General features: G+C 35.9%; 2 protein-coding genes across 10 annotated transcripts in view; one reads left to right on the forward strand and one right to left on the reverse strand.

Moving 5' to 3' along the window:
• Positions 1 to 25,352, reverse strand: part of LOC131434811 (UDP-glucosyltransferase 2-like) — a 235,984-nt gene that overhangs the window by 186,117 nt on the left and 24,515 nt on the right. The window lies entirely within an intron of this gene.
• Positions 1 to 25,352, forward strand: part of LOC131434813 (DNA-binding protein D-ETS-3) — a 191,447-nt gene that overhangs the window by 155,498 nt on the left and 10,597 nt on the right. For all 3 annotated transcript variants that reach the window (XM_058601980.1, XM_058601977.1, XM_058601981.1), the window contains 2 exons: positions 5,537 to 5,584; positions 24,175 to 24,364. In XM_058601980.1, the coding sequence (XP_058457963.1) occupies positions 5,537 to 5,584; positions 24,175 to 24,364 (238 nt within the window). The remainder of the gene's footprint in view (positions 1 to 5,536; positions 5,585 to 24,174; positions 24,365 to 25,352) is intronic.

Genomic DNA, 25,352 nt, shown 5'->3' on the forward strand with positions numbered 1-25,352 from the left:
AAATATGTTCTTGACATTCATATTTGGTTAAAAAATGCAAATCCGGGTGAGATGGCACACCTTAAGGTGAGACGCCGCTCGTTTAGGAAACGTAAGAGAAAAAAGTCTTTTCACATTTATTATACAAAATTTTAATTCAAAAAAGTTATCGTTTAATGTTGAGTTTCAACTCAAAAGCAAATAAAATCTCTTAGCAAACAAAATATAAATTTCCATTTACATAGTCGAAGAGATTGTTCACGAATTAATTTTTGCTTCATAGTTTTTCTCACAAAAATATATTATGAATTGTAAACTGAAGAAAAGTGAGAAATAAAACATTGTTTTTCTGTATTTTAGCTCACTTTTTAACTTTAGTAAAAATATCTTATTTTACTGCTTATAGAATGTAGGTGCCGAAACATGATCGACAGTAAATAGTTAATAATAATACTGTTTTGACTATAATAAAAGAGCAGATATTACGTACGTTTTCTTTTGTATGACGAAATACACACTCACACAGACACTCGCATCAATACATTGATTCGATGTACGAGGTCTCGAGAATGCGGCAATCTATACCGACGCGGAATCTCACCCGGATTTACCCTACTATAATCACAAGTACTTTGACAACACTAAAGTGAATTCCGGACAGTATTCCATTCCGATTGTGAATCTCAACCAAATCTAAAAATGCGAAACTTTCATTATGTAGGGAAATTTTAAGATTGATCGAAAAAAATAAGATTTTCAAAGCAAAGTCAGGATACTACATTCCGATGCGAAACTTGACCTTTTGTTTCAAGAGATTTTGCAGCTGACTCATAATAACTCATAAAGACTCATGGATACGATCCTACGGACACTAAGATATTTAACACTATCCAAATATACGAACTCAATCGAGACACGTAATCGAGATGTTAACGTTTGATTTATTTTATTCAAAAAAAATATCAATGAAAATGTCTGAAAATGCAGTTTCATAAGAAAAAATACTCTCATATTAGTCCCTTTTAGCGGAAATTACATTAAGGTGACATATTAAAAATATGTCTTGCAATAGTCTGAAGATTCAGCGTTAAATAACACAAAAACTTCAAAATCTTGACAATAAAATTTAGATTGTTTTTGTTTCTCAAAGTTCTCATTTTCCATATTGGACTGATATGCGAGAGTGGGCAATATATAACTCCCCGGTTTCCTGATCTGGAAGCTCCGAAAAAGGTGGTAAAACATCTAGAATAGAACTTACATCGTTTTCTCATGTAAACGTGAGTAAGAAAACAAACTGCTCAAAGATTTTTCGTAGAATGTTGTTTCGACATTTTCAAGCTTGTCATCGTCATAGTCAAGTATGATAAAATGATGTTCAACATTTGAAATGTTTTCCCGGAAAATTTAGATTTAGAAATACACCTGAGCGTTCAAAATAGGCTTGTTCCTTTAGAATTGAGTAATGAATCATCAGACTTCGAATACTACGATTTGGACGGCACTTTGAACGTATCTTCGGTATGAAAGACATAATATTCAAAGACCTCAGGTTTTTATTGAACTATGCCATCTTAAAGAGGCACTCCATTAAACGGTAGAGAAATGAGCCTTTTTTTTAATGTACATAAACAAAATTCCCAAAAATTCTTTTTGGGGTCTGTATGAGAATAAGGATAAAAAAAAACAATTTTTAAAAATCGAAAATATTCAACATGTCGAGCATATCGAGTAGCTTCCGAGGCTGAACACAAAAAAATGAATTTTACAAGTGGCTTAACAATACGATGCAACTCGTAAAGACCTAATTTGTCAAATGACAGATAATTGCTTTTGTAATGACTTAAAAGTATTAGCAAGAATTTTACTGGTTCCGACTGTAATGAACAGTCGGCTTGGAAGTGCGACGCTATTATTTTATATTCACCATTTTCCAGTCAAGCAGTTCCGTGCTTTTGTGGCTCAGTCGATCAACGGACGTTCTTTGTCATCCACTGATTCTCGGTTCAAGTGGCTTGTTGGGATAATTATTTTATTTATCTCCATGAATTTCATTTAATGAAATTTTTCGATCACATAATATTACATGTTCGTGCATGTAAATTTACGTTAACTATGACGATTGAGATTGTGCATCTTATAAAATGTAAAATCACAAGGATTTTTCGAAGTGTGGTGTTTTCAAACGGTCGACTGTCGAATGTGTGCACACACTGACGAGCACTCTACTGCAGTAAACTTTACATTCTAACACACACCCTTCACAGTCGCAACGAATTGACCTTTTCCCGTCCTTCATTCGTTTCTCTTTCTACCGAAGCTCAGTTTAACCACCGTTAGTTTATCTCTTGAAGAAACAAAACATCTCTTATAATTGAATAAGAGAGCCTTCAAGTAAGGTTCATGTAAACATTCGAATTGGTTCAACCTAATAGATGACAGATAAACCAGTCATGATAACTGAAATATCAATTACAAAATAAACATAAATTAATAGTTCCCTCTTTCAGTTTTCATTTTTAATACTTCGCAGCACATCTAAATACATTTCAAACAGTCGAAATTATCGATTTTAACTTCCTGGTGATTAATGAAAACTCAAATAAGAATCGTCACCCTCTATTTGTTATTATGGTAAGAGAGAGTTTTGGTTTTCGAGTTGATAAACATCAACTATTCATTTGCACTTGCTCACTACCCACAGTGAAGACAAGCAAGACAATGAAACTGGCAGACTACTTGATACTACAAACTGAGCAAGCAAAACTTCAAGTGACTAAGTACGGTTATTCAATTGACAACGAATTCTGGGAGTTTCGGCAAAAAAGTTAAATGAATGAGAAGGGATATGTTGACAGTCAACGGCCAATTTCATTTTCATCGAAAAATATTCTATTGAAATGCAGTTCTACCGCACTGGTCATGATAAAACAGCAACGGTAAAGTTGAATGATTTGCGATACGGATCGGTCCATCATCCCCCGTACTCTCCAGACCTGGCCCCCAGTGACTATTATCTATTCCCAAACCTGGAAAGGTATCCGATCAAGGCAGTGCGTTGACAAACATTCTACGCATGAATACATCTTGAATCTCCCTCCAAATGACCGAGCCGTTATGCTTTCTCTTTTTCGTGTGCATATAGATTCAGATTCAGGAACCAAACCTTGGCATTCCACCTTCCAAGTTTTTGTTTGTGGTTCGTTGGGTAATTGTTGCGTTTCGTGATTCATACGCTCTTCCTGTTATCTGCAATCAACCATAGACAGCTCCGTTACCTTCTTTCAGTAGCTAGTGCACGTTGATCCTCTTCAAACATATTCCTGTTCAAGTAGCTGTGGAGAGCAACTCGCGTATAGAACGTTTAGTAGGTAATCAATTTGGTGCTAACAGTTCGGCTGAAAAGTTCGTATCGTTTAATAGAAACACACATTTTTTGCCAAAATTCGTTTTTATTATTCAACATAATTGCCATCAGAGGCGATACAGCGATTATAGCGATCTTCCAACTTTTCGATACCATTTTTGTAGTACGATTTGTCCTTTGCCTCAAAATAGGCCTCAGTTTCAGCGATTACCTCTTCATTGCTTCTAAATTTTTTACCAGCGAGCATTCTCTTGAGGTCTGAGAACAGGAAAAGTCACTGGGGGCCAAATCTGGAGAATACGGTGAATGAGGGAGCAATTCGAAGCCCAATTCGTTCAATTTCAGCATGGTTTTCATCGACTTGTGACACGGTGCATTGTCTTGATGAAACAAAACTTTTTTCTTCTTCAAATGAGGCCGTTTTTTTGAAATTTCGTCCTTCAAACGCTCTAATAACGCTATATAATAGTCACTGTTGATGGTTTTTCCCTTTTCAAGGTAGTCGATGAATATTATACCATGCGAATCCCAAAATACAGACGCCATAACCTAACCGGCCGATTGTTGAGTCTTTCCACGCTTTGGGTTCGGTTCATCGCGTGCAGTCCACTCAGTTGACTGTCGATTGGACTCCGGAGTGAAGTGATGGAGCCATGTTTCGTCCATTGTTATATATCGACGAAAAAAATCGGTTTTATTTCGATATAACAGCTCCAAACACTGCTCAGAATCATCAATTCGTTGTTGTTTTTGATCGATTGTGAGCTCACGCGGCACCCATTTTGCACAAAGCTTTCTCATATCCAAATATTCGTGAATAATATGTCCAACACATTCCTTTGATATCTTCAGGGTGTCAGCCATCTCGATCAACTTCACTTTATGGTCATTGAAAATCATTTTGTGGATTTTTTTCACGTTTTCATCGGTAACAGCCTCTTTTGGACGTCCACTGAGTTCATAGTCTTCGGTGCTCATATGACCAGTACGAAATTTTGCAAACCACTTACGAATTGTTGCTTCGCCCGGTGCAGAGTCTGGATAACACTCATCAAGCCATTTTTTGGTATCGGCGGCACTTTTTTTTCATCAAAAAGTAGTGTGTCATCAAAACACGAAATTCCTTTTTTTCCATTTTTTTCACAATAACAAAAGTAGCTTCACTCAAAATGCAATATCTCACAAACTAATAATCAGACAGCTGTCAAATTCATACCCGTATCTTTTAAAGGTTGGTACTAACTGAAAATGGTATGGATTTAATTCTAGTAGCGCCCTCTCATAGAAACAATACGAACTTTTCAGCCGATCTGTTATGAAATAATGAAGCTATGAAATAATAATACTAATAACTTTAATCCAGGACTGAGAAAGATGTTAACTAAAAGGTCTCCGTTCTATCAACCAGCCCCGCCTCAATGCAATGTTTGTATCAAATGGATTCAAACATTGCAATAGACTTCCGATCCATTGCAAAGGGCAAGCAATCGATGCGTGTTTGGTTCATGTTATTTAGTTTTGTATGAACAATTAACATATTCCAGTCTTACCTATACTTCACACACTGAACTTCATTCGGCAACATTTTCATCTTTCGACGAGCTTAGAACAGCCGAACTACAGAATATTTTTATTCTCCTGATATAACATTTGTTCACAGCAGTACTCCAAGGTACCGCTGTGATGAAGTGTTATTTTTAATGAAGAAACAACAACCGAGATTGGCACAGCTGAGATCGGTAATCCAATTTATTTCTGCAGTTTGCATCCTACGACCTATTTCTTACCAATCGTATCCAAATATTCAATCTTCGGAACCAGCCAATTACACTCCTTTGAATATGCTTTTGCACAAATCTGATTATTTTTCCACTAGGTGCTTCTATATAAAACACTAATATTAAGAATAGAAAAATTATGTATACCCAAACAGTTACTCTTACTCATAAAACATATTAAAAAGTAAATAAACGAACTTCTCATTCTTTTTCATAATAAAATATAATCTGACCAGATCCGTACCACATAAACAATGGATTTTAAGAAGCTCATTGATGATACAACTTAGTCATAATCGGTTGTCACAGCTCATTTCGTTGCTCATTTCCAAAAACGTCAAACTGTTTCTTGAATGTACATAAAATCGAGTCGTTAAAAAGCTTCATTTAATAACCATCTCATTTTTTTCAGATCCATATCAAATGTTCGGACCCACCAGTAGTAGATTAGCAAGTTCAGGTAAGCCAATTTTCGGTCAAACAAATCATAATAGTCATAGCTCATAATAGCAGATGAAAACTCGAAGGTACAAAATTCCCGACACTTCGTGACATGTCTGAGGTGCCAAATACGGTCTTCCTGTTATTGTTCCTTCACAGCGCGCTACTCTTGTGTACATGGAACTATCAAAACCAACCACTGTTGTCAGAAAATCAATAATTTTGCATAAAGAAACATGACCTTTATTTACGCCTTGGCGCTCCGACATTTCCGAACCAATTCCGGCTGGTTTCCTGTTCCCCTTTGCGCAGGAAACAGTTCCCCTTTCCGCGAAAGCGCATAGTGTGGCCAAAGCATACACGAAGTTGTTGTTGATTAATTACCACTTCCTTTATGGGTTAGAAATACATTAAGCTTTCCCTGATGTTTTCCTCCGTCTCACTCTTCGTCTCATTCTTAACTTTTTTCCTTCGCCTTAGTTTTTCCTGTGATTATTCATAACTTCCACTTTCCGATTTGCAGCACAGTCATCTTGATAACTCGTAGTTCGCGTCTTCGGCCCCAGGAGGAGTCACGTCATGCAACGGTTGTCGTCGTGTGTTTCGCATGATGTGGTTTCAAACCCTGTTTGCCCACTACCAAACTGCCGCCTTGGGGGGGTAAGGTACAGTCAGAGGAACGAAATTAATTCCGAAAGTTTTTTTTTTGCCTTCGAGTTGGCTTCCGCTTTCTTTATAGAATAATTATAATTATTTTCCTCCGTTTGGCTATCGAAACTGCAGCAACGTTTTGTCCACCTTCCGGAGAAAAAAGCTGCTCTGGGTGAAATTAAGTCACAACGAACCGCCCATCAGATTTTTATGTTTCATGAATCTGAAATCAGATAACTATCGATGCGATATTGCTGAACTACAATGTTGTATTACACGATTCGATAAACTTCCGAAATATACCATCTCTAAAGTAAGCCTCAGTATTATATACTACTAGTAAATATATTAAGTACTTATTTCAATATAATTCTTCGTAACTCTGTACAATATTGATTAAAAAATATGATTGGTATATTTGATGTATCAAATTATTCGTCAAAATTTACATTGGGAATAAATATCGATAAAACTCTTGCTGATGAAATGACAGTGACATGTATCTCGTGATAATACCATTAATTCATCATATATTCTGTAGAGGGTTGGGTTAAAAGGGCTATGGAAATTCATTTCACACAAACTTCTGTTCAAGAATCGTACGAGGGCCACTACTTATATTTCGAGAATAGCGAATAAGAACAAACCGAACCAATCAGAGAAGTATTGTTGCCATTACCTCAAAAACATGGTTTTAAAATGCTTCAACAGCATCTTCTGATGTCGAAAATCGTTGACCACGCAATTTTTTCATGATATGCGGGAATAAAAAGAAATCACTGGGTGCCAAGTCAGGGCTGTACGATGGATGATCTATCAATTCGACCTTTTTTTCCGGTCGAAAAGGTGCTGGTTGATTCGTCTTTTCTCGTTCGTTTTGCGAATTTCTCCAAAGACTTCAGGGTACCATTCAGAATTGATCGTCTCACGTTGCTCCAGTGGCACAGTTACCACATGACCCGTTCTTCCGAAAAACAGGCGACCATTTGCTTCGAAGTGCTTCGTGCGCGAACAACTCGTCTGGCTCGTCTTGGAACACCCACACAGTCAATTGCTGTTTTGTTTCCGGCTCATACGTATATATCCATGATTCGTCACCAGTTACGATGTTATATACGTTGGGTGATGCACCGCGATCGTACTCTTTGAACATTTACTTGCACCAATCGACACGATCCTCTTTTTGAGCGGTTGTCAAATTGTGCGGGATCCAACGAGAACAAACATTTTTTTACGGCCAGGTTTTCATGCATTATTAAATGCACGCGTGTGGAACTAATGCTCAAGGATGTCTCATGACGATTTTGCATTACCAGTTCAAGCACTGCATCGATGGTTTATGGCAAAACAACTGATTTTGGACGGCCTTCGCGAAATTCGTTGGCCTACGACCACGATTGAATTCACTATACCAGTGGTTTTTGATGGTGCTTCATCGCTATACAAAGAACTAACTTCATAAAAACACTCTTGTGGATTATCGTCGAAAGTTTAAAAACTATCCAACGAAATCCTTCTCTTGAAGTTTCCATTTTTTAGCCAAATTGATTTTGTAACTCACTGGAAACAACATAGCGCGTGTACATCAAAACGTTACGAGTACGTTTATGTTAGAAAATGTCAAACTTTATTTTAGTGTTGCCAGATTTTAGCTATTGATATTAGTGTGACCAGTCCTCGAAATATAAGTAGCGGCCTACGTATCTGATATATTTAATGTGCGAACATTTTTCTTAAGTATCGTCGAGGAGAATGTTCGTTAGTGAACTTTTCACAACTGATTTTTAGTCATGTGAGATCAATTTCAGTGAGAATCGCATTTGCAAAAATCAAAAGAGAAAAAAAATCGTCTGAAAATCATTTACGAAGAATTTCAGTCGAGATTTTCGAAATTTTGATTTTTTTCAACACTGGTTGGCACACATTGAAACCTCTTCTGACGGTTGCTCTGGGACAATAGAAAATGAAATCTATTTCATAAGCAAATACACCTGTTTCACAAATCAATACATCTAGTACAAATTTGCATTAAGGAAAATATACTAAAATCGGAGAAAAAAGGACTAAGACCCACTATTCCAAGGGTCAGTGGCAAGTGTAAATGCAAAGGGTGAATCTCAGCAAGTTTAACAAAAAGCAATACCTAAATGACATCAATAAGTCATTTTTCGACAGTGGTTGTAATTCCTTCATAGCAGCTCATCCATTAGAGGTTTTAAATAGTTTAGACTGGTAACAGCTCCAAGTATTCATAATAATTCGAAAATGTTAGAAGTTCAATTTTATGTCAGATGATTTGTAATTTTTAGGCATGATCGATTCATTTCAGTTTTTTGTTGCAATATTAAACCATTTACATAAATTTTGATAAAACATAACCTCTGTTGCATGTAGTGATTTCCATAACCTATTTCGATCAAAATGTGATATCTGATATGTCTCTGCTAATGAGCTTAAACTGCCTTGCTTTGGGCTAACTGACATCTTCAACTAATTATCGTCCGGTTTTAAGCTAATTAAACCTCGCACTCTATTCGTATCTTGTACAAGAAGTAACTGCACCATCCAAGCAAAGGATGCTTGTTTAAACAGAAATTACGTTCGCCATGAGTAATTGCAGTCGAAGGCGACAAACCGCAAAGGTCATGACAAAGCCGATGTGGCAGCTGAAAAAAGCTAAATTCCGGAAAACGCACATAGGAAAGAAGCGGCAAACGTCAGCATTGAGAGAGAAAAAAACAAATGACGGAAAAAAAAACTACGAAATCATGTTTTGTTGTATTTATTAATATTTATGAATGGAAAAGAGCAAGAAATATAAAGCGTTTAATTAAATTTCCGGCGACCGAGCGACAGCCGCCAAAGCGGGTAGGACTTTTGTGATACACACACAGGGAGAACACCGCCAGATGGAGTGAGTGGAGAAAAACAAAAAAAAAATATCACTCGTGAAAAGCTTTTGCCGCTGGTAATTAGCACTGTTGGCGTAGAATAATGGAGGGAAGTATCCAATGGGGAACATTGGGGTGTTGAGCCAAACAGTATAACGCAAAAATCGTAATACATGAGCTCAGACGAAAGGAAATAAGACTTTTCATTACTAATTAAAAGTATTAATTATGAAATCTCATTAGGACAGAGGTCGCCAGTGTCGACTCCCGAAGAGCTCTGGGATGTTGAGATGATTTTTATGACGGCGAGTCACCCCGAAGGCCATCCTGATGAAGAAGTGCTTCCGACCAACGGCAATTCTTCACAATGGCTATGCGGACAGATTTCGATTGTGATAATAATTGCTATGTCGTCCGTCATAAAATTTATTACCACACCGAAGAGTAAATCAGCTAGAAACGGTGGATTCTACTCTCATGCAGCTCTACAAATAGGCAAACTTCCGTTTCAAAACCACGAATGTCTAACCATGTCACCTAAAATAATAACTTATCATAATCGTTTCAAACAGTCAACAAACAAAAAGTATCTAAAAGTTATTAGATATATAATATTTTCATTTTTTGTTTCATTTTTTTCTAAAAAAAATGTTCGGTGTGCCAAAAAAAATCTTCTCGCGTAATAGATAATGGAGTTCTGGGCCTAGAAGTGCCTTAAAATACCAGCTTTCCTAATCGTCTCAGCTGTTCTTTTCATTCTCATTTATACAAAAAAATTGGTTAGATTGGAATGTGCTATCTCTGTTCAATGCATTTGTTCAAAGGATGCGCTAATTTGTCACTTGAGCGTTCAGTAGAATAATTGTTATAGTAAAGGATGCGATTAAAATCGGAGTATTTGTTTCGAATTTGTGTGTTACTATAATGAAAGAATTTCATATTTTTCACACTAATTTCAATGTGATATTGTTTCTTGAAATCGAAGCGCAAGACCTTGATTATAAGTTAAACAGTTCCCCAGAGCTGATTTTCACATGTTCTGAAATAAATACATACATTTATTATTTATTAAATAAAAATTGTTGGTAATAACAGAATAAATAAAAAGAAAATGTCTCAATGCCTACTAAAACATGAGATGAAAGTTGGGAAGCTATTAAGGAAACGTTTGTTTTAAATATTTTTTCATTAATTCGATTTGAGTGCAACCCATAAATATGTAATAAAAGGATCACTTATTTCAAGCACAAATAACCCTTCAACGAAATCAAAACATCGCACTACCACTCTAAAAACTATGTGCCCCCATCGTTCACTCGACTCCTTCTCTCACAGAAAGAAGCAAATGAACGAAAGACAGTATAAAATTTATGTCCAACTCGCATGTCGGCCAACAATAATTCTGGGAAATCGTTCGACCAACAGCGTGAACCATCAAGTGTTGTAGTTTACCGTATCAGAGTAATAGAACAGAAAAACAAAACACGACAGAAGTCGTCCGCACAGCTAAGGAGTCAATCCATTCCACCCACAAGAACACTTTCGTGAATGCCGGGGTGGGTCACGGCGGTGTGACCATAGCTATGAAATACAGCGAAAGTGAACGTGTTCGGTTGAATAGATCTTATCTTGTACATTGCACAGTTTCTTTCTACCTACCAACCGGCTCCAGTGGTGGCTAGTATTTCGATTCGATAATGAAGAAATAAACATAGAAAATGGTGCCACCGGGAAGAAAATCTCGATTTCAAGGCAGAAAAACGCGAATTTGTATCCTTCCGTTTAGTTATTGATGTGGTTTTATTCGGGTGGTGAAATTTCTCTTACTATCGCAGAAAAACAATTTGCTTCTAGGCTTAGAGAGAAGTGTTTTCACCAGAACTATGGCTAAGCAAGTGATTTGAATTCATTTTGTCGATTATATTATTCGAACTGTCTATTATAAAATATGAACGGCTGAATACAAAAATAGGCAAAGTGCAACATAGTTTAGAAAATCATACTGAACTGTCACGCCACTCAAGAGTGCAAAATAAACCACTAAGCAGAAGTTTTATTTTTTGAAATAAATATTAATTGAAATATGAGTTAAACTTAAATTATTAAGATTTTAATTGGATGTTCAGCCACAAGTTGTGACTTTTCAGCCCTATTAACAAATGGATCAATAAGTCCCGAGACTAACAATAGAAACAACATTTTGTTTGCAAAATTTTTTTTTATTCATCAACATAATCACCTTTTAGGGTGATACAATGGTTCCAACGTTTTTCCAATTTTTCAATACCATGTTTATAAAAAAAATGTATTTCGCTTCAAAATAGGCTTCAGTTTCAGCGATGACCTCCTCATTTGAGCCAAATCTTTTTCCCTGAAGCATTTTTTTAAGATCAGCAAAGAGCCAGTAGTCATTGGGGGCTAAATCTGGTGAGTATGGGGGGTGGGGAAGCAGATCAAAGCCCAATTCGTTCAATTTCGCTATTATTTTCATCGACTTGTGGCAGGGTGCATTTTGTTCCATCGAAAGCAATCGCGGCACCAACTTGGAAAAAACCTTTTTCATGCTCAATTTTTCATGAAGGATAGTAAATACACTTTAATATGATATCTGTGTCATCTCAGCAATCTCACGGAGCTTCACTTTACGATCTTTTATTATAATTTTTGTCACTTCACTCACATTTTCCGGTGTAACGGCTTCCACAGGTCTACCCGAGCATTCCGCGTCATTTGTGTCGGTACGACCACGTTTAAACTCGGCGAACCACCGAGAAATCGTTGCTTTTGATGGACAAGAGTCCGGATAACATTTTTCAATCCATTGTTTCGCTTGCACGATGTGTTTACCCATTAAAAAACAATGTTTTATCAAAACACGAAACTCGGTTTTTTTCCATTTTTTAAACAAACTACAAAACGACTTTACTCCAACCTCGATAACTCAGCTGTTTCTGGTCGGATCGACATAAAATTTTGACCCGTTTCAAGCAAAGGTTAGTACTCTAGAAAGACGTGGTTACTGGTTTACTACGAGCGCCATCTCTGCTTTAGTCTCGGGACTTATTGATCCATGTGTTATATACATGATTTGGTTATTACCATTAAGACATCATTTGCTTCCTCAATTCTGTGATTTTTGTGTAGGGAAAATTGTAAACCTACTTGTATTGTGTAATCGGAAAAAGGAACTTATATACTAACTTACTAACTTATACAGGGAGCGAATCTAGAAGTTAAATTATCTCTACTTTAGACACTTAAGTTTTACCGAGTCACAGTGTCCTTACTGATGAAGTCCCGAACCGTAATATTTTTACAACATACTGATCGTCCCGGGTTGGCGGTTCAATGCGTAGGGCGCTGGTCTTACAAACCAGTGGGCGTATGTTCCAGTCCCGACCTGGAAGGATTCGTAGTGTCAGTAGAATCGTAACACCAGCCATGCAATGGTTTTGTACACTCTGAATCAGCAGCGAAGTCTGTTAAAACAGAAGGTCAAATTCCACTACAGGAATGTAATACCAAGGCTTTGCTTTACATACTGATCGTTTTCAGCTAGTCATTTTTTTCAAGAACTGGACAAAAGAACTTTGATGTATGTATGTATGTATGTGTGAAGCCACCATCAGTTCAAGGCATTACCAGTGTATGCGGATAGACTTACAGTAGATCCGAATTTGATTATTAGATAGCTTTCATATAATTGCTGTTAAGAAGGCCAAAATGGGTTTTAAAGACCCGGCGCCTTCCAGCAAGAACATCCGACCATATGTTATAATAAAGAATTTCGCTGTACCAGCTTAAACCCGTCTGATGGTTTGTTTGTTAGAAGGGTGCGTCTTACTCATTTCAGACCTTTAGGGAGAAACACAAAGCTTCCCCCACGTAACTCAGGTTGGCAATCCACTACATCATCCAGTCATTCACTTGTAAGATACTCTGATGATGATAATATAATATAATATAATATAATATAATATAAATTAATATAACAAAATATAATATAATATAACACAGTATAATATAATATAATATAATATAATATAATATAGCACAATATAATATACCATTATACAATATATTCTAACAATATACTATAACATAATACAATATAATATAATACAATATAATATGATATAATGCAATGCAATATAATACCATACAACATAATATAACATAACAGAAGATAATATATGAAATAATATGCTATGATACAATGTATAACAGTTGATGTCGCAGTGTAAGTTATGCTCTTCTTTCGTTGCAGTACTGCAGGAAATAATATTTCATTTTAAATAATAATAATAATTATAATAATAGTAATAATAATAATAATAATAATAATAATAATAATAATAATAATAATAATAATAATAATAATAATAATAATAATAATAATAATAATAATAATAATAATAACAACAACAATATATAATACCATGTAATATAATTCAAATCAATATATAACAAATAATGCAACAAGCAACAGAACCACATGTTGCAATATACTATGATAAATATTGCACTTTAGGATGTGCTTCAAACTACAAGCCTTTTCGCACCCTCTCATTCTGCTACTAACGCAGAAGGTGATAGCACCCAGTCGACGCCGTTCTATTGACCAAATGTCATCATAGACGCTCGGGGAGGCATTAGATAGGAACTTGTGAGGACTTAGTAATCTCATCACGACCAGAACTGGACAAAAGAACTTTGAATGCAAAAACAAGATAAAAACTTATCCGGTTTTTTTCCGAAACAGATGTTTTTATCCGTTTCATGCCTAGTAGCATACCTACTCTCCTTTTTGCCTTTTTCATATAGAAAGGCTATGCAATCGGTGTGAAAACCGACCGTCATATACCATTCGACTCAGTTTGTCGAGATCACAAAATGTCTGTGTGCGTATGTATGTGTGTATGTGACAAATAATGTCACTCAATTTTCTCAGGTATTGCTGAATCGATTTTCACAAACTCATATCCAGTTGAAGGTCTTATGGTCCCATAGACTGCTATAAAATTTTATCCAGATGCGACTTCAGGCTTCGGAATTACAGAGTGATATGCACCAAAAAAAAGAAGAAAAAAAATAACACACACGTTTCTCAAAGATGGCTTAACCCGCTTCCGAAAGCACCGATAATAGTGAAGAAAAGCTTCAAAAACGGAGCTCCCTTCGATTTCTCAGCAACGGTTTTTTCGTCTTGCGTGCAGTATTGCCACATTCAAATCTAAATTTTTCAGGTGAAGATTATGTAAATTTGTAAATCTTTTATTAAATTTGTGCCTACGTTAGTATTATCACAAAATCTTTTCTATAAAAGTACACTTATTGCCTTTTTCATATAGAAACTTTATACAATCACTTGAAAAATTGACTGGTGAAAATTGGCCCGAAGGGCTAAGTGTTCTATATAATTCGACACAGTTCATTGAGCTGAGCAATGTCTCTGTGTGTGTATGTATGTGTGTGAGTACGTGTCAAATAATGTCACTCAAAAAATAAAAAATCTCATAGTCCCATAGGTTTCTATTGAATTTCATCATGCTTTCATAGGGTAAAGTGTGTTTAAAATTGCACAGCGTTATTGCGAGCGACGATGCAAAAGAGGGTAGAGTTATTCTAAATTTGGCTCAAAACTGACTCAATTTGTAGGTTATATTAGTTACTTACTAAACGAATCGACTTCGGGTATACTGGTTCCATGTTCCCGGTTCCAGAAGTAGCGGAAATAGTATTTAAAATTTCTAAATCGAGACTTACTAAATTTTTTCAGAGATGATTTGGTCGATTTCTACAAACTTAGGCTCAAGTTAAATTTCCGATTTGCAGTTCCAGAACTATAAGGTAAAATGTGGGTAAAGCTTAATCATTTAGTGCGACGACAAGATTGAAAAAAAATTCTTGACAGAATCTTCTAAACAAAACAACTTTGGTTATCTACTTTGGTTATTCTTCCACCAATGGTCTATAAGTTTTCGACCAATTAGCTTACTTTCTTCTATCAGTAAACTTTTTGAAAAAATTATCTTGTTGAGAATGATGTCTCATATAAATGAGAATTGAATGTTTTTACCAGAGCAGTTTGGATTTCGTCATCAACATTCAACTACTCATCAACTTGTCAGAGTAACGGACATGATAAAAGCAAATAAATCTTCGGGGTAATCCACTGGAGTTGCTCTTCTAGACATAGAAAAAGCATTCGACAGTGTTTGGCACAAAGGTTTAATAGCAAAAATGTCTGATTTACAGTTTCCCATTTATTTGATCAAAATGATTCAAAATTATTTAACTGATCGTACTATGATCAGGTTAGCTATCAGAATTGTAAATCTGAATTTCTACCCGTACGAGCCGGTGTTCCGCAGGGTTCGAGCGTAGCTCCAATCTTGTATAATATTTTCACTTCTGATCTTCCAAATCTACCCGTTGGTTGTCAGAAATCGCTATTCTGTGACGACACAAGTCTGTTAGCCATAGGTAGAAATCTAAGAGTGATCTGCAGTCGCCTACAAAGAAGTTTAAATATTTTCAGTGATTATCTGTCAAAATGGAAAATTAAACCAAATGCAGCAAAAACGCAAGTAATTATCTTTCCTCATAAGCCAAGAGCTTCTTTTCTTAAACCAAACAATAATCACATTCTTAAATTGAATGGCTTGGAATTGACATGGTCTGATCAAGCTAAATACTTAGGTTTAACGTATGACAAAAAACTCACTTTCAAGGATCATATTAAATGTTTATATCCTCTTATAAACAGAAATTCTAAGCTCTGTCTAAAAAACAAATTGTTAATTTATAAACAAATTTTCAGACCAGCCATGCTTTATGCAGTACCAATTTGGTCAAGTTGTTGTTCCACCAAAAAGAAAACACTTCAAAGGATTCAGAATAAAATTCTGAAAATGATTTTGAAGCGTCCTCCCTGGTTTAGTACAAATGAGTTACACAGACTCACAAATATAGAACCATTAGATGTAATGTCACATAATATTATTAGCAAATTCCGACAAAAATCGATGCAATCTTCAATTGAATCGATTCGCTCTCTGTATTAGTTAGTAAGTTAGTAGTCTTTTCTCCATTACACATTACAAGTAGGTTTAGAATTTTCCCTACACAAAAATCTCAGAATTGCGGAAGCAAATGATGTCCTCATGGTAACAACCAATTCATATATATATATATATATATATATATATATATATATATATATATATATATATATATATATATATATATATATATATATATATATATATATATATATATATATATATATATATATATATATATATATATATATATATATATAATATGGCTGAAAAGTCACCACTTGTGGCTGAACACCCAATTTAAATCTTAATAATTTAATTTTAACTCATATTCCAATAAAAAAAATGGTCTATAAGTTTCGACAAGCTCCTAATATTCTGTAAAAATAATCAGCGAAATGCTACAAATCGAACAACAAAACTGTTTATTCATCGGTCAGATTCGGAGAAGAAAGGTGGAAAATTTACGACCAACACTTAATATATGCGAGTACATTTTGATTATACGGAACCAGGTGTAGAATTTGCATTACAACACGGAAACCACGAAACAAACAACAAATTGTACAAGTCCGTACAAAAGGGTGCTTGCCTTTATATTTCGTAGTTTCCGCCATCAGGGATTAGTTAACCAATGCAAATTAAGCATTATCGGTGAATTATAAAACGTGGAATGTATCTCCTACTTATCAGACCAGAAAGTGATTTGAAAACTGATTACAATTCAATTTTTAGTATTTTCCTCATTATCGAAGTGCGATAGTTACGAAAGTTTACACACTCTTCGAAAATTAGGTGACATACGTCGTTTTCGTTTTTACCTATACTATGAGACTGGTTATGATTGTTACAATGAGATTATGTAACGAGGGAGCACATAATCCTTTCAGTTTTCAGTTTTGTTAAATTAAGATTTACGCAAAAGAAATACAGTTATAGGGAAAATCGTCTACACTATGCTCCGAAAGACATATCCTTTTAAATACGGTCACATTGAGTCTAGTGTTAAAATATCTCCGAAGAAATACGCATTTCCAATCCGAAACTCTCACAGCGAACGATGAGATCATGTATCGAGGGACCGATTCTGCAAGTCTGACAATTATTTACCTTTCCATTTGGCAGTGTAAATACTAAACCGAACGGCGGTGGCAGCAAAAGGTACACCGAGCAAACAGCACCAGGAACTGCAGCTACGTGGAACAGTCCGGACTACGAATCGTCGGAAACTCAACGTGCATTTATTTGGGGTCAACAGTAGACAGCGATTATCAGTATTGCCACGTACGAGAATGCCGACATTCAGCAGAGGGGTTAACTACCACGGTTAAGGCAAAAGGTGTTTACCGAAGGAGGGTGTTAAAAAATCTCGATCAAATAATTTAAGGTTTATTGGTTTGACTGTAAAGGTGGGGTGTGCTAAAGCCCACAGGGAAAATAATTTAACAGTGGGTTGGAAGAAATAAGTTCCATACATTCATGATTCATAGTTGATTTCGCTCAATTGTTTTAAATACATATTAATAAGTTCATTGTTATTTGTAACCAGGGAAAGCATGTGAAAATAAGCGTGACGGCTGTCGGTCACGTGGCACCATCAATCAGTATACATATTGAATTGCATATAAAAGTAAACTCACATTCTATTATGTTGAAACTATACTAGTTCTGTTTCGTATGATTAGAGTAGTTACTGGATTGACCTATACTGCGTAATCATATGGAATACATTTTTTTTTACGAAAACACAAGAACTTATCTTATATTGGAATTGTGCAAGATTATATATTTCATGAAATATTCAAATAATCGATACTCCTCTAAATTTCCACAAAAAATCATTTCCGAATTATAAAAACTCTTTGTCATTTTAGAAATCGGCACAATATTCATACATATCTTCGCTCTCGACGTCATGTCATGTCATGAAGAAGTATTGAAAACAGAAAAAATATATTTAGCGTTACACTGGTAGGTTTTTCCTTTAAGGGCTGAGGACAGTACCGTAAAGTGGTAGGTTTTTTGCTTTTTTCCCGTTTCAAATTAAATTTACGTTTCAAATTAAATTAAACGGTGCAGAATATAGAAAAGCCCACCTGACAATGTCTTCGAAATTTAGTTGAGAATATTCTGTGAAATTTTTAGAATGATTCATTGAGTTTAGCGATCGTGTTGTATTTTTTTCTGTCTAGAGTCTAGATAATTTAGTTTAGATGCGATTAGTACATAAAAACAAATATGTTATCGCGATAAAAATAAAGTCTTGTATTTTTCTGTGAAACAAAGTCATTTTCAATGCATCCGCCATTTTTTTCGCTTTGGTTTCCTAATAGCATTCTGAAAAAGGAGAGAGAAATAAAATTGGCTCGACAAGGCTGCCAAACATACAGACATTCGATCTTTGTGAAAGTTGAATATTTTTTCATTGTTCATTGGAATCCATGTACTGTAGAACCCATGCAATAGATTAATGTGATAATACTTCTCATCAAAATAATAAAATGTATGCTGGCAACCCGGTACAGTTTGCTCATATACGAGAGAGTACAAGAGAAATACGATGCGCAAAGGGAATTGAGCGAGCCACGTGGTCGATTTAAAACTCAACACGTGACCCTCTGTCCTCAGACCTTGAGTGCCAAGGTGCAAAAAAGAACAGTTATTTTATTTTAATTTTCAAGTCAACGTGACTATCAGTTCCGAATTTACGAAGCAAAAAAAGGAAAATAAATTAGTGCAAACTCTTTTCTCAAATTCATGGTATGGTGTCATGAAGAATTTTTTAATTTTATCTAAATCTCACTTTGGATCCAGAATTACAACTTGATATGTAAAATAAATAAATTTCCTCGGACAAAAGGGCTTGCTGTCTTATAAATTGTTATTGAATTTTATCCCAATCAGAATTTCAGCTCCGAAATAATTTAGTACACAGAAATTTATACTTGATGACCCAAAAACTTCGGCTCTCGATTTACGGTTTCAGATGCACTAGAAACAATCGTCAAATAACACTGGAATGGAACTCACTTCGATTTCTCAGAAATGGCTATTTTAATTCATACATCATTAAATTCAATTAACGTTTGCAATAGAAAAAAAAACCTTTTTTAATCCACCTAGTGGTGTAATGATGCCTTTCTCATATTACTTATATTTTCAAAAATATCACTAGAAGATTGGGCAAAAAAAAATTTCAATCTTGAATAAAACAAACTTTCTTTGGGCATGAACTAGCATAACCTTCTCAATTTGTAAATATATGTCAAGTTAATAAGAATTTTTCTTTATTTTGCATCGTCGCACTAAATGGTTAAACACACTTCGCCCTATAGATCTGGAACCGGAAGCCAGACCCGAATGAAATTAAACAGAAACCTATGAGACTATAGAAATTTTAATTTGAGCCTAAGTTTGTTGAAATCGACCAAATCATCTCTGAAAAAAATGAGTAAGCCCTTATTTACGCTACTTCTGGAACCGGGAACATGGAACCAATATACCCGAAGTCAGTTCGTTTAGTAAGTAACTAATATAGCCTACAAATTGAATCAGTTTTGTGCCAAATTTAGAATAACTCTACCCTCTTTTGCATCGTCGCTCTAAATGACGCTGTGCATTTTTAAACACACTTTACCCTATGAAAACATGATGAAATTCAATAGCAACCTATGGGACTATGAGATTTTTTATTTTTTGAGTGACAATATTTGACACATACTCACACACATACATACACACTTAGCCAATTTTCACTAGTCAATTTTTCAAGAGATTGCATAAGCTTTTTATATAAGAAAGCAATAAGTGTACTTTTGTAGTAGGTACAAATTGAATAAAAGAATTAGTGATTTACATTTCTTTCACCTGAAAAATATAGATTGAAATGTGGCAACCCTGCACGCTATACGAAATTGCACAAAGCACGTTGCGAACGGAGCAAAGCCGCACATACCGACACGTACCAGTTTTGCATCATTTTGAAAGACGATTTGAATATTTTGACACTCATCGTTCTATAATTTCGGAACCGGGAGTCGGATCTGGATGAAATTGTTCAGTATCTTTTAAGACAGTGAGAGATTTAATTGGAATCATGATTTGTGAAAATCGGTTGAACAGTTGCTGAGAAGTCCAAGTGAGTTCTGTTTTTGAAGCTTTTCTTCACTACTATCGGTGCTTCCGGAAGCGGAAACCGGGGACTAGTAGTCCCAAAATAGTTTTATATATTCACTAACTAACAATATCTGACAACTAGATGAATTAAGCAGCAAGTTTTATGAAAATGTGAACCTCGTTCCGCCATCGCTTGTGAAAAAATACTCATAAAATCGAAAATTTTCACTAATCGTACTGTAATACCGGAACCGGAAGACGGACCTGGATCAACTTCTCGGGGACTTTTTGAAGAATTTCAAGACCTTTTATTACCTATCCTTAGTTTGAGAAAATCGGTTGAGAAATTTCCGAGAAAATTAGGTGCGCATTTTTTCATAAATTTTCACATATTTCCTTGTAATTCCAGAACCGGAAGTCGGATTCAAATGAAACTCAGGAAAAGTTTGTGAGGCTATAAGACCTTTCATTTGAATCTAAGTTTGTGAAAATCGGTTTTGCCATCTCTGAGAAACGTGTGTGACAATTTTTTTCTTTTATTGGTGCATATCACCCTGTAATTTCGGAACCTGAAGTTGGATCAAGATAAAAGTTAATAGCAGTCTTTGGCACCATTAGACCTTTTATTTGAACCTGAGTTTGTGAAAATCGGTTCAGCCATCTCTGAGAAAATTGAGTGACATTATTTGTCACATACATACATACACATACATTTTGTAATCTCGACGAACTGACTCAAATTGTATATGACCTCCGGGTCCCCGCCGAAAGCCGGGGTTCACAGTGATTGCATAACTTTTGTATATGAGAAAGGCTAAAAGGACAAAATTGATGATTTTTCATGGGTTTACTTTACCCGCACTGACGAAACTACCCATGCAGCATCAATCACAGTAACTCATGAGTCAGCAGGCAAAAATTGACAGCTCTTTCAGTCGAACTCTAACCGTGGGGGCAAAAACAGTGAAGCAAGAAGAGAGCGCGTTCAAAGAATAACATCCCGCCGCATCGAAAAAGAACACGCGCGGCACATCTACAACATTTTGGCACTATTAGTAGGATATGCAGCGGCTGAATATCGATGTGATGCCCAAGTTCAACAATTTTGTCAAAAAACTGAGGAGGAATTGATAAATAAAACGAAGAAAGAACTCAAAAACATGCCTACATGCATGTTTTCGACCTCACATTTTTTAAGGGGCGGGTAGGGTCTAAAACTTTTGAAAAATCACTTATTATTTTCTTTGCATTTTCTTATAGTAAAACATTTCAAAAATATTCTGTGAAATTTTCAAGCCTATCGGAACCAAACTCAGCAAGTTATGGGCCGTTATCTTTGCTTATCTCATACTGCGAAGAAGTGAGAGCTCGGCACACAGGCCCAAGATTTCTGTTTTGATCGACTTAAAAACTCGTCATTCATAAACTACAGAACCATTTTTTTTTCAAATTTTACACACACTTTTTACATATACAAAACCAGACCCCAACGTTTTCCTTTTTGTTGTTTTTTTTTACTTTGAGGAGGTTTTACAGCTACAGAATGGTGGATTTTTTCGTGAAAAATCGTAGTTTTCACTTTGAACAAGCACCAAAAATTCACAAAATTAAAACAAAAAATCAAACAGAAATGCTGGGGTCTAGAAAAATTTCTATTCTATCTATGCTGCTTTGATATGTTCACTTTTGATTAGTCTGCGTTGAGATACAGCGGACACAGCAAATCATGATTTTTAAGAAGCGTTCTCAAAAATACCTCTTCACCGACTTATTTCTCAATATTTTCCCACGAAAAAAATGCTTTTTATCATGCAAAACATTTTAATTTATTTTGCACGACAATTCAGAAAAAGACTTAAAAAAGGAAAGTAATGCCAAGACTTTACTATCAAACTGTAAGAACCTAGTTTGAGAAAATTTATTTTCTGATATCTCAAAGAAAATGAAGAGTGTTCTGTGTTGAAATTTTTGACCACCATTTCCGGTACTTTTGGAACTGGGAACTAGGTATAGTAGAAGTCAGTCCGCTTGGTCAGCAACTAACATAATCTACAAATTAAAACAGTTTTGTGCCAATTCAAGTAGAATTTTTCCCTGTTTCGCATCATCGCTCTAAATGACGGTGTGAAATTTGAAACAAGCTTTAACCTGTTTTTCAAAAACCGAATGTCGGATTCGGATGAAATTCAGTCACTGAATCAGTCAGGTTTTTCGATTGAAAATCGGCTAAGCCATCTCTGAGAAAATAGAGTTCCGCTTGGGAAATTTATCCACTATTTCCGGTACTTTCGTATTCGAGCTATCCGAAATCACCAACTCACAAGACGTGCACAATTCATGGCTTGTTCAAATGATGTAATCGTTTTTACATCGCCACGTGCAGAAACTCGCTCTAGAAGTTAATTGTTTTTACTTATCATCCCGTAATTCCGGATCCGGAAGTCGTATCTAAATTCAATTCAATAGCGCACTGTTTGATTGAACGACTCTTTATTATGAATCTAATTTTGACAAAATCTGCACAACTATCTCTGAGAATCACACACACAGACAATTTGCGATCTCGACGAACTTATTCGAATAGTACATGAATCTCCTCCTTATTGACCTCGGTTCTAAAATCGGTTTGCTTATATTTTCTGTGTAAGAAAGACTGAAACGTAAAAAATTTTCTTCCCTGGATTCAAAACTATTCCAAATTGTAAGTCACTCTAGTGGATGACCAACCGAACTGACTTCGAATATACCGGTTTTCGACTATGGAGGTGCCGAGAACAGAGGTCAAATACTTCAGAACAGATAATCCTTCGACTGGCCGTACCAATTTTTGAGTGGTCTAAAATTCCATACGCTGCTAAAGAGTTTTATCCGGATCTTGAAAGGCAGTGTTATGAGTGATCAAGTTTTACTAACGTCTTTTGATATTTTTATACAAAACCCATCAAAAATCTTCTGAATAAGGTTCGAAACCATTCCATGTTGTAGGTCTTGGTAGTTGATGACCAAAAGAACCGACTTCAGCTATATACACCGGTGCAGTTCCGGTTAGTGCGAAAATATATCTGGGCGACCAGAGAGACACATTCGGTTTGGTGTTCTCTTGCGAAATGATGCCACGGGGCAAGGCTGATAATTGAACGGCTGTAGTGCTTGTGCACAGTTGAACAGATGCGATGATGAGTTTGTGTTGAATTTAGCTAAATTTTGCGTTGTCTGTCACAAACAGAGTAGTTTAATTGGCAAAGTGTTTTCCCTAACTAAAGGAAAAGCATGTTTTCGAGCCCCGTCTCTGCGGTCGTTTTTTCATGTATTTTATTCCATGATTCCCAAATTGTTCGTAGTATAGAACATTTTTGCACTCAATGAATTTTTTTTCCGATATGTTAAGCTAATCTTTTGTAATACTTTGGATCACACCCGTTACGCTTAACTGAACGATAATGATGATTCATAATCCATTCTTCGTCCCGAATGTTTGATTTCATGCTTGCCCACAAACATGGGATGAGATTGTTCCTTAATAGCTCAAAAAACCTCCCCCTCTCAAAGTGAGAGAGCGGACAAAGCGTGAAAAAACCAGCTGCCGACCATTCGCCCGTGCTAACATCACACGGAAAGTGTATGATCCTATATCCATCGAGGGTGTTATTATTGATGATGTTATGATAATTGGCCCTTTGTGTATTGTCGTGCTATTACTGTCGCTATTAATTTTTGCCTTTGGCACAAGCTTACTAGGAGAACAGCTATGAGGTGAAGGTTCCTTGTCGTAATCGGCAAGTTTAGGTGATTGTTGATTGAAAAGATTTATGGATGTCAACCACTTGTTCCTATATTGAGCACTATAAGCAGGACTGATTTGTTATTTATATGTTTCTTGTCTTCAGGTTCAGGCCAAATTCAATTGTGGCAGTTTTTACTGGAACTACTGAGCGACTCAACGAATGCTGCCTGTATAACGTGGGAAGGAACCAACGGTGAATTCAAATTGACCGACCCGGACGAGGTGGCAAGACGCTGGGGTGAACGGAAGTCGAAACCCAATATGAACTACGATAAGCTGAGCCGAGCATTGAGGTAAGTTCAAAACCACTCCAATTGGGGAATCGGTTTATTTTATAGAAACCCACAAAACTCCAACTTATCAATTGCAATGCGAACTCAAATCTCCGGTGTTCCAAATCATTCAATCAAAGGTCGACAAAATGAGCATATTAATTCACATACACTTGATTTGCACAAGCAGATAAGAGAAAACCTAATTCCACAGCAATAATCAAGAATGATAATTATCAGCTCTCCTCATTATTATGAAATAAAAATCCCATTACTGAAACCATGGAAGTACACAGCAATCGACTAAACGAAATAGAATAACATCAGCTGCTGGTAAAAGTGAATCACAGCAAGCTATTGATTGTGGAGGAGGAAGCAAACATCGTTCCCTTTGCCTATCGGCATCCCGCAGCAGGACATAATCACAAATTTAGGCACATGTTTTGCCAGACGATGAAATCCCCTTACAAGTCCAGACCAATTCATTGGCGTTTGATCGCCTCATCTAGGAACTCTGTAGGGATGATGGGCGGCGATCGTTAAAGACAATTTGATTTACTGTGATGATTTCTTTTGTTGGCTCTAAGGAGAGAACATGTTTCGGGACGGATTCTTCGTATTCTTTCCGGTCGGGTTTTGGTTTTTCACATCATCGAAACCCCGAACGATGGGGTGAAAATCCTGTTGCTAGACTAGCCGGCTTCCGTGGGTAGTTTTCCGTGCAATTGAATTGAGCAGACAGAGGGGGAACTTCTGTAAGTTTGTCTTTCATAGCTAATTCATGACGATTGGAGTAAATTGAGTGAAAATTGCAATAAAAGTGACATCAAAGACGCATTGCTTTTTATAAAGCAATGTAGGTCATATTTTACTGATATTTCAACTTGTAGAAATGCGGTGTTCTATTTGAGCTCTATTATCATAAACTGATCTAGGGCCGTCGCTGAAAAGAAAAAAATGTAGCCAATATGATAAATCAATGTAGTTTGACCTAGTGATTTTGAATAAA

Source organism: Malaya genurostris, chromosome 3, assembly GCF_030247185.1.
Source record: "Malaya genurostris strain Urasoe2022 chromosome 3, Malgen_1.1, whole genome shotgun sequence".
Taxonomy (NCBI): Eukaryota; Metazoa; Arthropoda; class Insecta; order Diptera; family Culicidae; genus Malaya; species Malaya genurostris.